Genomic DNA, 17,842 nt, shown 5'->3' with positions numbered 1-17,842 from the left:
TGGCCACCTGGGGGTATACAGTCTAAACTGTCATCGCAGTTGTCCTAGTTCAAACCCTGTTTGCCACCATCCTCTGCCATCCTGCAGTAGGTTTGGTCTATGATGTAATAATCTTCATTTCTAAAGGAATATCTGAGACTTTACAAGTGAAGTCATTTCACTATTTTTCCCTAGATAACCTTTATTTTTAATATTGCAAGTTTCTGTCACATGCTCTTCTTTTGATATCTATAATTTTACCCAGCATTCAATCAGTTTTGTTGCTAGAATGTATCTACACAACAACTTTGTGGTTCTCAAACTTCATCCAATAATTAGAAATAAAAGTCCAATGTGATTGAAGATTATATATTTGAATGCTTTGAATGAGTTTAACTCCTTACAGCAAGAAAAACAAAAAATATGATATCATTTCATGTTTGTCTTTGATTCTGAGGCTAAATTTGCTCTGGCAAGAATTTCTCATTTAATCTTTTGCATTAGCACTTTGCATACTTCTTTGAGGTCTGTTTGTAGATGTCTTTTTGGTTTGAGCCCTCAAATCTAGGTTCTGATCTGGGAATCTTTTATACTCTAATAGCTGTGTAGACATTTGGGCTTTGACTAAATTCATATTGGACCTTAAATTTTAAAATTTAAAAGTCTAGGAAAAAAAATGTTGCTGATGAATTATTATTACAGTATTTTTTTTTTTACTTCAAAATATTTTTATCTAACTTTTTAATATCATACAGCTACTTTGTACAAAATATTTGTGTCTTTATTTTATGCTTTATGATGGAACTAGGTATTTATTTTTATTCTGTGGGGAAAAAAAAAGTCTTTTTACTTTATTTGGACATAGACTAACACAGTTCATTTTGGATATTGCTTAACACAGTTCATTTTGACATAGACCAAAACCAATAGTTATTGTAGGCCTCATCACTTTCCTGTCTGATGTCATGACCTGTGATGTGGCATCGAGCGATTGGTCTAAACTGCCCACAGGTTGTGATGATGCAGGTCAGGGTTCAGGTCTTACAGTTCATTTGGACATTAGGATAAAGACACAATTAATAACTATGTTCTTCTCAATTTAATCAGGAGTGTGTAAAGTCTGTTTGTGAAAAAATTCAATGGAAGGAATGCTTTTTGACTGCTGACATTGGAGATGATAACCCCAGCAGAGAAGCTCTATGCTACGTTTCTTGTAGTAAGTAGTACTTTAAGGTTGAACAAATTGAGCAAAGCTAGAAAGGCCATGAGCACATTTTTACATAGAAACAATTTTTTTTTAATTTCCAGCCAATCCCAACACTTCCAAGTGTGTCAGCTCATTTGATTTGGCGGCTGTGTCTAGACCAGAGAATGTGGAGTTCCGTAACCTGCTACAAGACATCATGGAGAAGAGAACAGGAAAGAGAGAGCCTGCTGGGATACAATTACCTGCAGGTTGGTTCACACACTCAATACATCAGTATCTTGCTGGGGCCTAAATTGTTCATTTTGTCGGTTTGAAAAATCTCTTGTAGCTTGAATGCTCTTTATTGCTTTTTGGGTGAAAAATTTTTCACTTTGTGAAAACATCTTTTAAAAAATATAATATCAACTTAATCCTTTTGGCTAACAAGCTTTCTTTTGGTTTAAAAAAAAAAAAGATGCACTTAATTATTCTGGAGTGGAAAGTTGTGATTACACTGATGTTTTTGTTTAGGATCTCCATGTGATAACTTCCGAGGTTACTGTGATGTGTTTCACAAATGTCGAGGGGTGGATGCAGATGGACCATTGGCCAGATTGAAGAATCTGATTTTCAATCCAGAGACTTTGGAGAATATTCAGGAGTGGATTGTGGTGAGTGTCTTGTAGGATACATAGATAAAAGTCATTACATTTGTGCTTTCTTGTTTCAATTTCCCTTTCTGTCACATACGTTAAAAAAAAAAAATTATTTTAGCGTAGGAAGGTGGTTGAATTCCTTTAAAGTGCTTGGCTTCTAAATTGAGGGGTTACAAGTTATAATCTTAGTGTACCTGCTATAGTTGAAGAAAGTAATTGTATTGGCCATTTGACTGTAAATCTTCAGCCTTAGAAACATGTCAAATTTTACTTGTACTGTTTAGTAACTGCATATGAAATTTACATATATAATTTGGGTATAAAAAAAAGCATGTTGATGAATATGAAAGAAAAAACCAAACATTTTAACAACAGCAAGGACAACTTGTTTTTTTGTTGTTTTTTTTCAACGACAGTAAAAAAAAGGAGGGGGGGTCTGAGTGGTAAAATGTTTGGCCTCTGAATTTAGGGATTTTTCAGGGCTTCCCGCTAGGAAGTCAAGTAGTTTTTTACCCTCAGCCAGACATTGAAAGAGATACTCATGTATCAATTTGTTAAGTTTGTTCCTTACCTAAATTCATTCTTGCAGAAACACTGGTGGGCTGTGATGTTGATGGGCATAGCCTTGGTGATAGTGATGGGGGCCTTCATCAAGATATGTGCGGTACACACCCCTAGCTCCAACCCACGAAAGCCCAAACACAGGCAGCTCACATTGCCCCGCACCCTGCAGAGGCGCAGGCACCAGCAACAACAGCAGCAGGCTGGGCAATCCTCTGGGCAGAACCAGGGCAGGGGTGGAGCTGGCGGTAACAGGAGGCCAATGGCCAGGAGTGTGGAGGAAAGGAAACCTGTAAATAGTGAAGTGATACAGATAGATCAGGTAAGCAACCTCAGTAAATAGTGAAGTGATACAGATAGATCAGGTAAGCAACCTCAGTAAATAGTGAAGTTATACATATAGATCAAGAAGGTAACATCTGTGAATAGTGAAGCTATACAGATAGATCATGTAGGTAACACTTGTGAATAGAAAAGTTTGTATAGATCAGGTAATCAAAGATTTGTTCCTCTTGTCAATGAAGATTTAATGTCATCAATAACCTTGTATAAATATTTATAATATATATATATATATATTTAAACAATATTTATAAAGAAATCTAAACTAACAATTTCTACTGAACTTTTGATGTACATATATTAAAAACGAATCCTTTTTTAAAATAGATCTTTCTGTCATATGCTTATCTTGACCACAGACAGTTCACTTGCATAACTAAGTTCAAGAAGAAATATTAAGTCAACCTGTTGAAAACTTGTGTCTAAATTAGTTTGCTTTTTAGCAATTTAATGTCTGTGTGATGTAATAATGCCAAGAACAAGGTTCTTTTGTTTGTATAAACAATAAAAATAAATCATTTTAAGAATTAATTTTCCAATAGTGCTAAAGAATAGTTAAGAGAGTTACAAATAAGAAGGAATGTTTCCAATAGAAGTTTCTGGTTCTTGTCTGTTGGAGGATATCAATACATTGGAAGACAATAAGTGGAGTCCCATTGGACTGTCCTTTGGTCATCTCATTGGTCCCAGGTCTTACCCTGCCCAATGTCCTGTGGGAAGTTTGGAATAGGAAGTAGATTATCTTCAACACTAAAGGGACAGACAAAACATGTCAAACATTTGACACTTAAGTTTCAGGCTTCATGTTAAGTCTACATTTCAATCTCTACCAATGCAATTAAGCTAGATATATATATATATATATATATATATATATATATATATATATATATATATATATACAATAAAACACACACTATTAACACAATATATATATATATATATATATATATATCATGGGCGTAGCCAGGATTTTTTTCGGGGGGGGGGGGTGAATTTTTTTCTCTCCCCCCCTCCCCCGCGAAAAAAAAATTGTATGTATTTATGTGTGTGTGTACATAATCTTTATTACATTCTGACCCTTCATTCTTTCGGAAGCCGTTTATTGTGCCCTAGAATAGGTTCTTCCATGAGTTAGTGAAAAAATTGTAGATTCCGTGACATTACCAGCAAAGGGGTCTGGGGAAGCGCTAGGAGCTCCCCCAGCGCGGGGCCCCCGCCGCCAAGCACTATTTCTGATATTGAAAACCAACAAAATACATATTCTGAGGTATCTACAGTGCATTTTCCTGCTATTAAAAAGTTCTATTTCAAAAAGCTAATGTGCTATTCATACTGACTTAGACCCTCCCTCGTCATTCGGCGCATTTGCCATCCAACTGTTTCCATAAAATTGTACACTCCCCGCCATCACTAGCTAGGGGGTCTGGGGGAGCGCCAGGAGCTCCCCAGCGCGGGGCGAAGCCCCGTCGCTAAGCACTATTTCTGGTATGGAAAGCCAACAAAATGCATATTCTGAGGTATCTACAGTCCATTTTAACTCTTTGACTGCTGTGTTTTGTTTTCAAAAAAATGCTACTTTTTTTTTAAAAATAAGAAAATGTTCCAAACATGGCTAAAACAAAAATTTATTGTTTAAGTACCAATGATGCTATAGTAACAAATTTGGTATCAAAGTAAAGGTAAATGAATGGAGAATGTGAAAATGTAAACATCTTTCTATTTAAATATAAGATACAAATTATAATCTAAATAATATGACACTCAGAAAAAAAAATGGATGCCAACTTTAGAACTTTTGAGACCTAAATTTAGATTTTGTTCTTTGTATTACTGTTGAAACAGCATATTTAGACTATTTACAGCATTTTCAAAAAGAAATGTGATAAAACAGTCAATAAAAGATGATGAATCATTGATTATATTATTATTTTTACCTTGTTTTTTAGTCAGAAAAAAGTGAAAATTATTGCGCTTTTCATTTCTACCAATAACAATAGATACCAGTACTAAATCTATCAACCAAATGCACTCAAATATTATGTACATTTGATTCAATGGGATATAGATCTAGATTTGTCTTCTTTTTATTTGCATAGAACATCTTTCATTCTAATACTAGACCAGTGCAAGACATAGGCTAGCGAGAGATCAAAGCCTAAATCTCTAACTAGATGAAGGACAATAAAAATCCTAATTCATTTTACCTAAGATTTAGACATCAAATAGATCATTATTACTGTTCCTTTGTGATATTTTCAAAAAGAAATGTGATAAAATAGTCAATAAAAGATGATGAATCATTGATTATATTATTATTTTTACCTGGTTTTTTAGTCAGAAAAAAAAGTGAAAATTATTGCGCTTTTCATTACTACCAATAACAATAGATACCAGCACTAAATCTATCAACCAAATGCACTCAAATATTATGTACATTTGAATCAATGGGATATAGATCTAGATTTGTCTTCTTTTTATTTGCATAGAACATCTTTCATTCTAATACTAGACCAGTGCAAGACATAGGCTAGCGAGAGATCAAAGCCTAAATCTCTAACTAGATGAAGGACAATAAAAATCCTAATTCATTTTACCTAAGATTTAGACATCGAATAGATCATTATTACTGTTCCTTTGTGATAAATTATGGATTTAGAATAGTTTTATATTTTACTTTTATTTAGTAGTAAACCTTTTGGAGTGCAACTTGAACCAGTATAGTGATGGTGATGATTTTTACCAAAAAACAATACTAAAAAAAATTGCTAGAAAATATACCAAGAAAAGGCCCAGCATGGTGGATGAATATTGGATTTAGATCTGCCATTTCTGTTGTTTTCATTTATCTAAGGGTTAGATCTATAGGAATCTACAAAGGTGTAAAGATAAAAGCATAGATCTAGTCAACCTTGATCTACATTCAAGACCTAGCCCTAGTCTAAGGCTAAGGCCTAAGCCTAAGCATATAAGGCAATACTAGATCTAGATCTAAATCTAAATGCTAATAATGTCCAAGTCTGCTTCATCCTATGCTAAATCTTGATCAAGATCTTCATTATTACAATTCATAGAAGTATAAATAAAGCTTCTTCAGTAGTAAACATTGTGGGTGTGTCTTGGACAAGCATAGCCATGATGTTGTAGATTTTTACAGATAAACAATACTAAAAAAAAAAAAGAAAATGGGGAAAAAATGCCCACAGTACAGTGGATGATTATTTGATGTAGATCTACCATTTCCTTTCTTTTTATTTACCAGAAGCTTAGATCTAAAGATATATCTAGATCTAGAGTCCAAGTCTAGAGATAAAAGCATAGATCTAGTCAATCTCGATCTACAGACTACACCTAGCCTAATGACAATAATAGATTTAGATCTAAATACTAATAATATAGATATAATCATATAAATACGCTAAATTTAGACCTACCTGAATCTAATCTAGATCAAATTCTTCATTATTACTATTTATTTGTGATAATTTTTAGAATAATTATAAAGTTTCTTCAGTAGTCAACATTGTGGGTGTGTCTTGGACTAGCGTAGTCATGGCGACGTTTTTTTACATTGTAAAAAAAGTAATAAATAAATGTCTAAATAAAGCCAAAAGCTTCTAATTTCTATGTAAACAAAGGATGAAGAACTCTTTTATAAATTAAAAATAGTTCCACTGTTGTTAGTTAAAATTTTTAATTTAAAAATGCAACGAAACAAAGGTAGGGTAAGAACGTCTATGGGATAGACGTTCCGTGCGTTTAGGGCAGACAGACCGTCTATGGGATAGACGCTTCGCACTCATTGAGTTAATGCTATTAAAAAGTTTTATTTTAAAAACCTAATGTGCTATTCTTACTGACTTAGACCCTCCCACGCCGTTCGGAGCATTTGACGTCAAGCAGTTTCCATAAAAATCTGTCACTGGTAATGTCTGAAGCCTCTTCCCACCTACCATGAGGACTTCCATGAATGAGTGGCGTCAAGTTGTACTCAACTACTCTTCTTATGTGTAATTAATTTTGTCGGAGAACATGTCCCGCAAACCTCATGCGTCGTTCTCTCACAATCTTACTAAGGGGTCGACCCCCAGTTCGGCATAGGATTTCCTTGATTTAGATCCGATCTCTATAACTGACTCCTGAAATCTGTCTTAGCCATCTTTGTTGAGCTATATTAAGTGTTTTTCGATTTCGGTAGATGACTATTCACTGCAGTTTATTAATGGAGCCCTGCCACTGGTAAAAATGTGTAACCTCTCTTGAATACGCTCTTGAAATTAAGTGACTTTAGTTTGCTTTAGATTTTATATCGAAAAGAGAAGTTTTATCGTCAAAATCTTCTGTTGGGGGTTTTCCACCTCAAAATGCTCTGTAGGGGGATCTTAGACTCAAAACCATCTGGAGGGGTTTTAAACTTTTAAAAAAAAGTCATCTGTAGAAGAAACTCAAAACCCAGGATTGGCTTGGCTACGCTCAAATAATTTTAGTGTGTAATTTGCTTTTTTTTTATATTGAAGATGTATTTTTAGCACCAAACCCCTCTGAATGGGAGTTTAAACTCAAAACCACTTTCGGCAACGCTCATAGCATTTTGAGTGCGTAATTTGCTTTTTTTCTTACACTGAAGATGGCGGGGGGTTTAAACTCAAAACCCATAGATTTTCATAGATTTTAGAGTGAGTAATTTTCTTTTATTTATATTGAAGAGGTACTTTTTAGCTTCAAACTCCACTGGAGGGGAGTTTAAACTCAAAACCCCATAGGCTACTCTCATAACATTTTTAGTGTATAATTTGCTTTTTTTTTTATTATTAAAAAGAGATATTTTTTACCTTCAAACCCCACTGAAGTGGGGTTTAAACTCAAAACTGAGTCAAAACCCATTTATCTACGCTCATAACATTTTCAGTGCGTAATTAGCTTTTTTTTTATATTAAAGAGGGGGTTTATCGTAAATTTTAGACGGGGTTTTAAAATCAAAATCTTCCTTAACTGTGCTCTTGGAATTAGGGGATTTTCGTTTGCATTTTTTTTTGTTTTGTTTTATAGAAGAGGGGGAGTTAACTGCAAAAACCCCAGGTAGGGGGTTTAAAACTCAAAACCCCTGGTAGGGGGTTTTAAACTCAAAACCCCTAGTAGGGGTTTTTTAACTCCATTTCGGGGGGGGGGGGGGGTTTGAACCCCAAGAATCCCCCCCTGGCTACGCCCATGATATATATATATATATTGTGTTAATAGTGTGTGTTTAATTGTTTCATGATTGGTACTTAACTACTTGGAGACTTGTAAAGAGGAATTCTGCTATTTCTTCCCCTAAACAAAGCTCTCTGGCTTACATTGGACATTGGCTACTCAGATTGAACATGTTAGAATAGCTCAACACATTCACAACCCATTTCCATGATAACAGTCTGTTGTCAAAGTGGTTTTATTAGAGCATTTCCCAGTAATTTTAATTCCTATCTTTTTGACTTTGTGCAACTAATAAGAAATAAACTCATTCACTAAGCAAAAATGTGTCGACTAACTTCAAGTTTTCATCCTCTCAATCGTTCCAAATGTTAACCTCATGCCATCTCTTTAGCAAGCCTTTTTGTTTACTTCATGTTATGTGCTTATCAGTGACAAAATCTTCATTTGATAAAACAATGCAAAGTTTTGTTTAGTTAAACATTAATTGTGAGTTCCTTCTAGTGCAAGGTCAGAATTATTAGAGCTATTTAGCTAAGTTATTTTTTTCTTTATTTAAACTAAGATCAATGTATGAAACTTGGCATTTATAAAACAGATTAATTAATAGATTAAACATTATGGCATTAGTTCATTAGTATATGATGGTGGCTGAGCGCTAAAGTGCTTGGCTTTTGAACCAGTGGTCCTGGGTTTGAATCCTGGTGAAGGCTTGGATTTTTAATTTCGGGATCTTTGGGTGCCTCTGAGTCCACCCAACTCTAATGGGTAACTGACATTAGTTGGGGAAAAGTAAAGGTGGTTGGTCGTTGTGCTGGCCACATGACACCCTCGTTAACCATAGGCCACAGAATCAGATGACCTTTACATCATCTGTCCTATTGACCACAAGGTCAGAAAGGGGAACTTTTTTTTTATATGAGACTTGGCATTTATAAAATAGATTAATTAATAGATTAAACATTATGGCATTGTCTTCATTTTGAAAGGATGACTGCAGTATTTTATGTCACCACACAGACACATATGCATTTTGCACATTGTGCCACATCTGATGCAGACAAAGCTTTTGTCTGCCAGGGGTCTATTTAAGTTTTCTTTTTTGTCTTCTGTGTTTGTCTTTGGCGAGGGGTTTTCTTTGGGCCTCAAATGTGTGTGCCCAAAACTTCATGAGAGTTCTCCAGCTGTCTCTTTCATCGGCTGTCTGCTTCCACCTGTTTTCACAAAGTGCCACCTGAGTTTATCTTTAAAGCACTTCCGGGGCTATCCTCCTTTAAAATGGATAAATTTAATAAAGCAACAAGGGAATACACTTTGATGGCTTATTCCCCTTTCCCCTATAAAGCTTTTTTTTTTATTACTATTCCTTTTTCTTCAATTTCCATGTAGAACAATGTTAAACATGTTCCACACTTTGAAATGTATTACATAGTTTTTTTTTAATTTTTTAATTTTAATTATATTTAAATTTAGACTTTGCATTTCTTTTTTTAAAATCTCCGATTGGTGAAAGCTAGTCTAGGCTGAATAACTAACAGTGAATTTCAATGTATTCTCAGGGTCCACCCCCACCTTACTCTACTGCTGTCGTCTCCCCAATACCTGCACCTTCGTCCTCCTCAGCGCCTCTACTGACAGATACTGCGAGAGCACCAGACCTTACATCAATACCTTCGGGAGGACCGAAGAGGGGCCATGGAGGAGCCAGAAAAAAAGAGCCAGAGAAAGCCGGCAAGGGCAAGAAGAAGATGAAGAATACTGTAGAACTACAACGTCTCTAGAATTTTAAGTTTCCTTTGTTTGCTCAATCTGGTCTTCTTTCTTTTTTTTTTTAAACTTGGGAATTCAAAAAAGCTTATTTTAAAATGGATGTGCAATATTTCTCTGTAAGTTATAACATTTTAAAATGTTGGGTTAATCTATGTTGATTTTTCTAAATTATCCTAACAAAGCCTTTTCAACATTCAACTTGTAAACTTTGGGTATTACGCATAGCAACAAACTTTAGCTACAGATCTCTTAAGTTTTGATAGAGAACTTCAGTTTAGCTTGTGTTGGGCTTTCACTCCTTCTAGGCCCAACTAAAAAAATAAGGCTTCTATGCTTCATCAATGAGTTCAGCAAAAGCAAAAGTAGTTCCTGGCTTGAACTTTTTTAAAAACTTTTTTTTTTGGTAAAGTTTATTTTAAAAAGAAAACTTTTAACAAACCAAAAAAAAAAAACTTATATTAACCTAATCCTGAATTTTCCTTTCCTTAAAGAAAGTTTCTCTATGTGTATAAATACATATTATTGGTGGTGTAGAAATCTTGATGATTCTTTGAAATTCTTATCCATGTCTCGAAGGAAGAATGCTAACTTGTTTTATCTCCAGCCTTTGTTTCAAATGTCTCTACTTCTCTGTATGCATATATTTATATGAAATATATTGTTTCAACTTTTATGTTCTTAAAGTAACTTTGCAGCTGAGCTGGGTTTTTGTGATGATAGCCCTGGAAATCATCACTGAAGCTGTGAAAATGTGATATTGTTTTGAAGTCATGCTAGCCTACATTATATCTGAACCTAAAGCCCAGTGCTCTCTGATCAGGGTTAATGTATTGTAAGGATGGAAGGCTACTGAATGCTTATCAATTAGACTTCCTATTTATTTTTTTTTTGGTGAGGGAATATTGAAAACAAAAGATGAAGAAAGATGTTGAATTGTTAAGATGATTGAGATTCTGTGTCACAACCTCTGTGTCTCTACAGGAGGGCTTTATAATTGTGTAACCTTTTCTTATTTATGTCCATGTGATTGTTGGTTTAATGTTATTTGATACTTAATTTAATGTTTGATTTAATTTGTTCAATAGATTTTTAGAAATATTTGTCTTGATAATGTTCAAATAGCATTTCACTTGGAGATCCAAAATGCAGCTAACCTATATTGAGATTTTTATTTTTTGGGAAAAAAAAAAGATGTCTTTTTTTTTCTTGTTTTTACTCTTGAATGATCTGAAATGGAAATGTCTGGTCCTTGGTGTCATGTTTTATAAGAGCCTCATTGACATGTCATAAATGTTTGACATGTACAACTTCTTTATGCCTTTACCTCATCTGTGTTAAAATGTTCTACACAAATGGTAAATGAGACTAACATGTGGATGTGTGTGTCCCAGTTTGGCTTTGTCACCACTGATGGAAAGATTGGATCAAGTAGTCATAACATTTATTGACTTTCAAATAAAATGAAGAAATATATGAACCATGTCTATAAAGAAAACTTCTTTCCCTATGCAGCAAATGAAATAGTTTGATGACCTTTTCTGTAGTCACTTGTAGTACCCATCACAAAGAAAAAAAAAGCTCCACTACTCTTTCTTTTAGAATAGTGAGTGTTTTATAGATCAGAAACAGCACAATTGAAAATCAAAAAGCACCAATAATACTTTTCTTAAAGCTACTCATTAAGTTCTTATCATAAGCAGAGTATGCACTGAGCAAGTGACCTATGAACCTTGTTTATCCCAAACATCGCAACTAGAATGATGTCATTCACTTGTATATTCTTGTAATGCTGTGAAGGGAAAGAAATGTGCTTATGACATCATTTCGTTATATGCTGTAGGATTGAGTAGACTAGATGGAAGTAGGTCAGAATCTTCTTGTGATGTCGCAATATGCACCCTCTCAAAATATCCAGGTTACACCAGTCTCATGAAATACGGTACTATATATCACAATGTGAACATACTGTCAAGGTTCATTCAGTCTGTTTGATCACAATGTGAACATACTGTCAAGGTTCATTCAGTCTGTTTGATTTAGTCTGTTTATTGGATTATTACTTTTAGTTTGAATATTGATTGTATATGTGCTTCATGTTCTGTAGGGTAAAAAAGTTCTCTTTAAACAAAACATCAACATTTTGTTCAAATCTTTCATAGAATTTCTCGCCATCTGTCAAGTTTTAAAAACCTCCTTCACTCGCATCTACCTCTCTTCATATTATACCTCTCTAATGGTGGGGAATAAGAAAATTATTTCATTCTGCTTTAGACCAAAGTTCTATATATATATCTATATATGTATCTAGAGAGAGAGGGAGACAAGGCCTATATTCAAGCAATTCTACACTGTCAGATATAGTTTACCCTAGAACTAGATGTTTAGTTCTAAATCCAGATGCTGTACTATTGTTAAAAAAGACTAGCCTAAAACAAATTACTTTTGGTCTTTGTAACGCATGCTTTCACAATTAACATGTGAGAACACAGTCTGTTCATTTTCTAGATCTAGTTCTAGATTTAACAATTAAACACCATTTTGAGATGCAGCCGTATTATTTTAGGATTTGCCCGAAATCACTAACAAAAAAAGAATGATTGCAAAGAATTTATAGATTTTTTTTTTAATGTACTGATCAGGAATATGGGAATTCTTAAAAACATGATCACATTTTCTTTTGGTTGAAGAGCAAATTTTTAGCCTGAGTGTTTTTGTTTTTTTTGCATAGTTTGAGATAACATATTAGAATGAGTCAGTAAAAATGGTCTTGCTGGCTAGTCTATATATTTCATTGAATATGTTTTGGACTTTTCAAACTCTTTTGATTATTTCTAGTGTACTAACATATATTCTTGTTTTTGTGTTCATGTTTAACTTTTGATGTTTTGATTGTCATATTTTGTGTGTGTCATTATTACTGGATGTGTAAAGGGATCATTGTTACCATTGTGTTGCAAATTTAGAGAATAGTTTTGGATATATCTATATGTGAATTATTTTAACACATAAAACTGTAGGATACATTAAAATATTATTTATATAATATAACAAGAGCCAAAAGAAAGTTGTACTAAATATCTGATATTGTAACTATAGTAATACTGAAATGTAACAGAATGCACTAAATTAATGTAGTCTTTTAGGTCTTGTATCTTTGGTCAATTTACCATGAAAGAAGCAATATTTACTTACTTATTTAAGAATGATATACGTTTGAATGTTTGAGTCAACTTTACTTATATATAGTTATTTTTACCATCTTAATTAAATATGTACTATCTGTACAAAGTGGAATGCATTGCATTGATGCAGATAATAAATTTGGGACATTCAATAAAGGCTTTAAATTTCTATCATTCTTGGATTATATAATTACTAGACAGAGGAACATTCCTTCTGGTAGCTTACCAGTATTTATGCTGTAGGAATTTATTTGTATTTTGTTTTTAATGTTGAATATTTTATGACTTTGGTTTTATTGCGGCTATGAACTTTACAAAAGTGTACAGAGAGTTATTTGATGTCATGACTTAAAAAAAAAATAATTCCATTAGATTTGTTTCATTTGTTCACTGGAAAATGTTTATTGTGTATAAAAATGAATTTTTTAGCCCCCCCCCCCTCCCAAACATAGAAAAAGAAGAAACCCTAGTCATTAAATATAATCCTACAAACATTTAAAATATAATCATTGTTTTGAATGATCTTATAAAATTTTTTTCTTGATATTTTTTGCTGTTTTCCTTTATGTTTTAAATTTTTTGTGTGTGTTTATTTCTTTTGTTTTCTTTTGTCTATCTTGCACATAGAATTTGTTTGATCTTTATTTATTTCAAAGTGTATGTACTTAATTTGTGTATTTTAAATCTAAAAAATGTTTTTCTATCTTGAAAAAAAAATCTGGCATACTTTCTAGTTTTTTTTTAAAAATTGTAATACTTGTTGAATGACAGATTGGGAAAACTTTTGACAACTTCAAATGTCAGTGAGTGCCGTTTTTTTAATTCAGTGATTCCTGTTTTTCAATTCAGTAATGCCAGTGGTTGCTGTTTTTAATTCAGTGATTCCCACCTAGCTGAATTGCTTAACATTACATTTGATGAAAGAACAAAGGTGGTTGCTGATTGTAATTGCCATAGGTTCATTCATGTCATTTAATAAGTCTACCTAGCTCAGTTGATTACATCACATCTAACACTTTCTGTGGCCCTTTCATAGAACCTTTCCTTTATAATCTTACATATTGTATTAAGTAATTCAGCCCTCTTGGGTCTTTTCAAACATGGTAGTCTTTAATATCTGTATATGCTGGATGTTTTTATGCCCACTTGAACAATCTTCATTCATTTGTATCTAATGTATGTGTGTTTGTATCTAATGTATGTGCGTTTGTATCTAATGTATGTGCGTCTTCATATATAACATAATGCACATAGATTGTTTGTGATTACTATGTTGAATAGTCATTTCCAGCAATGTAGACTTATGTCATAGGTCATCTGCATCTGGGTTGCCATATTGAACAATTGTCCTCCAGTCAGACAGGGTTACATTTCTTTTGTATTCTTCATCACATATTTCATCTGTATCAGTCTTCACTTTTTGTTATGATCTCAATTAGACAAGCGGAAAATATAATTATAGCCTAATTTTGTATTTTTTTTTACTTGTCATTTTTCAAATATTGTAATAATTTTAATGGATCTAAATGGTTTGACCTCCATATCATTGTCTCCCCTGTTTGCTTTTCACATCTTTGCCTTTAAACTCTTCAAAATCATCAACACAATGATTCATTTCTTTTGATTGGAGATTTTTTTCACGCTCATCCTATGTACAGCCATTAAAAAAGAAATATTTGGATTAAAATTGTCCTTTAAAATTATTTTTTAAATTTTGTTTTGCTAAGGTTTTTGCAAGATGTTGGCTTTTAGTGGTGACTATGAGAAAAGGGAAGATCTAGCACATTTAGTTACTAACATTCTAATTATTTGGTTTTGTTTTTTATTTTTATAAAAGGGGGATAAGCTCTTCGAACATAACATTTGTCAGGGCTCAAAGTTCCTAGCACATATTTATCTTGTTCACTTGCTCATTATTTTAAGCACCACTGATCACTACTTTCCCATGATTAGAAGCAATGGTGGCGTTTGTTTACATACTGGGTTAGGGATAGGAGCCTCGAACACAATTTGACAGTGACATTTCTCTGAGTTCTAAACTCTTCAATGTTTTAATATTTTGTACTATCTACTTTAATTTTTTCTATTTTTATGTGGACATTTAAAGTTTGTGCCCCCCCCTCCTTTTCCAATTTTGTTTTTTAAACCTGGCTTTAAAATCTCTGTTATTATTAGCTTGGCTGAAAGTAAATGTCCAGGGTAAAATAATAGTTCTGATCAGAGGTGGACTGGCTATATGGGCATTTGGGCAAATGCCCGGTGGGCCAGTACCCTAATGGGCCGGTAGGGCATGGATCCCACTATGACACATTAAATTGTTAAAGGTTTTATAATGTTCTCTTATAAACGTGACCATTTTGAGCGTTGTGTTTTAAAAAATCTTTTACAAACTCTGCAGTGTAAGACTAATTTAATCTAACACATTTTCCGAACTAATGTAATAGCCTATACCCATTGACGATGGCTGAGTGGAAAAGCTTGGCTTATGAACAGAGGAGTCACTGGTTAAAATCCTGGTGAAGACTGATATCTTTTATTCCGGGATCCACCCAGCTCAAATGGGAACCTGACATTAGTTAGGGGAAAAGTGAAGGTGGTTGGTCGTTGTGCTGGCCACAGAAACATAGGACCTTTACATCATCTGCCCCATAGATTGCGGGATCTTAAAGGGGTTCTTTATCAAACTTTAACATACCAGTAATGACTTTGAGGACAGGTTGAATTGGATGCCCTTCATATGATATACAAATTATGGGCCAGAATGTATAGAAATGCCTGCCTGATTTAGACACACAGTCCGCCACTGGCTCTGATCAATTAAAAAGTACCTTAGCACTGTTAATATCTAGTGATGACATTCAATTTTCATTTATAAGCGACCCAACCTTGTAAAATATACACCCAGCTAAAGTCTCACTGATCTATCTTTGCTTGATTCTAGCTCTCTGACCCCAAGTCTTCAGAGAGTATGGATATACTTCCATTTTCTGCTTCATTTTTGGTGTTCTGTGTCATGACTTGGTAAATAACGTGAACTTTCCTGTTTCATTTAGAACATTCATAGAGCATCTCCTTCAATACACTTGGCGCCTGTCCACAACAGATTTCACATTCAACTTTTTGTTGTACCTCTACAATAACTGTTTATCTGAACACAGATTTTTTTGCATTATTTTAATTTCTATCTGAACTTGTAAGTTTCTTGTGTAAGTCTATCCCTAAGATTATCTCTAAATGTCTTTGTTTTCAAGCCTCTTATAAACAAGAGGAAAATACGAGGAAATATGGAGAGCCTTATTTTCATGACATTCATGACATTGCTATCACCCAAATTATCATTTTTTTTTACCTCTTGTCTGAGTTCATTGTCCAGTAAACTACCGAGACAATTAAGAATAAAGCAAAGAAATAAGGTTTCTGAAAAATTAATTGTATAATTTGTTCTGGCCATTACTACTATTATTGCCTTCAAAGCTTTTAGTGTATAGACATAGATAAATATAGACTGGAAAAAGGAAATAACTTCATGTAACTTGAAAACATGTACATCTATTGTCGGATTTCCGAATTCTGAAAAGTTGCATGATCTTCAATCTTAGAGATTAAACAAAACTACTCTGCTGTATAATAAAGTACACAAAATTGCTAGTCACAAATTTTCGTTTCATAAAACTCTTTTATCGGCCAGTCTATATTTATTTATGCCTATGTGTATAGCATGTTGTTTGTTTTTTAAAGGTAAGTTTAAAAAGTTGATTTCTTACCAGTCTCTAGTTTCCATTGAGTTGAATCATGATCTGATTCCTTTCACACCTCAAAACCTGTTTCATCTTTGTTTAGCATTACTGAATTGTTTTCTGGTTGTTGGTACTCCATATTCATATAATTGTGTTACTTGATATGCTTTGTGTTTGTCTCTTGCTGTCTCTGCACCTCTGACTCGGATGTATGTCTGTGATGCTTGGATAGGACTCCACTATCAATAAAATATGCTAGCTTATATATCATTGGAAATCCGTTGCTTTTTGAGATTTGGTGAATCTTGTGACTGGCCTTGTCTTTTGGTGAACTCTGTGCTAAGTATGTTACGTTATGTATTTGTATCATGTATTTGTATTATGTGTTATGTATTTGTACTATGCTCTATTGGCGCGAATGTTTACAAATACAAACAAGCTGTCACCATGGCTGTTATGGTCTAGGGAGTTAATCTAAGAAAAAGAAAGATATGATTGTGTCATGTTCTATTTTGGGGTACATTGGCTACATAAGCTCCATTGTTTCGTTCATCTCAAATCACTTTTTCTTTTACCCATGCATTGTGTCCCTTTACCCTCATCCCCAGACTTTCTCCCTCCCTTTAGACATTGGTCTCGTTTTCATCTTTGTCCCAATATCTTTCCACATGTACACTCTCTTCCACCCCTCACACCCCTTTTTTTCATATAGCAATTGCATGACTTTGATGAAATGTGTATTTGAATAAATGAGTGGATGAAACAATGAACACTCCCTGCACTATCCCCCCTCCCCACTATTCAGTATTGACACTGTGTCTGGATTGTTTGATGTTTATCTGTAACTATGGTAACCAATACATTTTTAAAAAATAAAAATGACCCCATTTGAGGTCTACATTTTAACTATTCAAATGTGTTGCTTGCTTTATTACAATGTTTGTCTTGTATAGGTCAGGGAAAAAGAGAGGATCACGTCTGCTGTTGAATGTAAGGTCATGTCGTCCTAAAAAAGAAGACAGTAAAAGTCTTACTGCTAATTAATTTGAATGGATCGTGTAGGCACCGGGATAGTTACAGCTGCTTCCTTGCTGTAGATAGCATCAAAATATCAACTTTCTTTACTACTGGAGGCTCCATTAAATCCCTTTTTTATTAAACCTACAAGTGTTGTTATAGGGCCGGCCTTAGGTCATTGGAGGCCCTAGGGCTAGGCGAAATGAATAGGGTGGGACCAAA

The 17,842-nt window shown here is 33.8% G+C and overlaps 1 protein-coding gene across 1 annotated transcript in view; it reads left to right on the top strand.

The window, feature by feature from the left end:
• LOC106051225 (disintegrin and metalloproteinase domain-containing protein 10-like) overlaps window positions 1–17,512 on the top strand; it is a 37,591-nt gene extending 20,079 nt beyond the window's left edge. Inside the window, exons 14-18 of the mRNA XM_056016912.1 lie at window positions 1,087–1,195; window positions 1,288–1,434; window positions 1,697–1,836; window positions 2,411–2,704; window positions 9,474–17,512. Coding sequence (XP_055872887.1) covers window positions 1,087–1,195; window positions 1,288–1,434; window positions 1,697–1,836; window positions 2,411–2,704; window positions 9,474–9,695 — 912 coding nt within the window. The 3' untranslated portion in view covers window positions 9,696–17,512. The remainder of the gene's footprint in view (window positions 1–1,086; window positions 1,196–1,287; window positions 1,435–1,696; window positions 1,837–2,410; window positions 2,705–9,473) is intronic.
• The last annotated feature ends 330 nt before the right edge of the window (window positions 17,513–17,842 follow it).

This window comes from Biomphalaria glabrata, chromosome 18, assembly GCF_947242115.1.
Source record: "Biomphalaria glabrata chromosome 18, xgBioGlab47.1, whole genome shotgun sequence".
NCBI classification, from domain to species: domain Eukaryota; kingdom Metazoa; phylum Mollusca; class Gastropoda; family Planorbidae; genus Biomphalaria; species Biomphalaria glabrata.
Note: the sequence above shows the minus strand (reverse complement) of the source record. Positions and strands in the feature narration are given on the sequence as shown.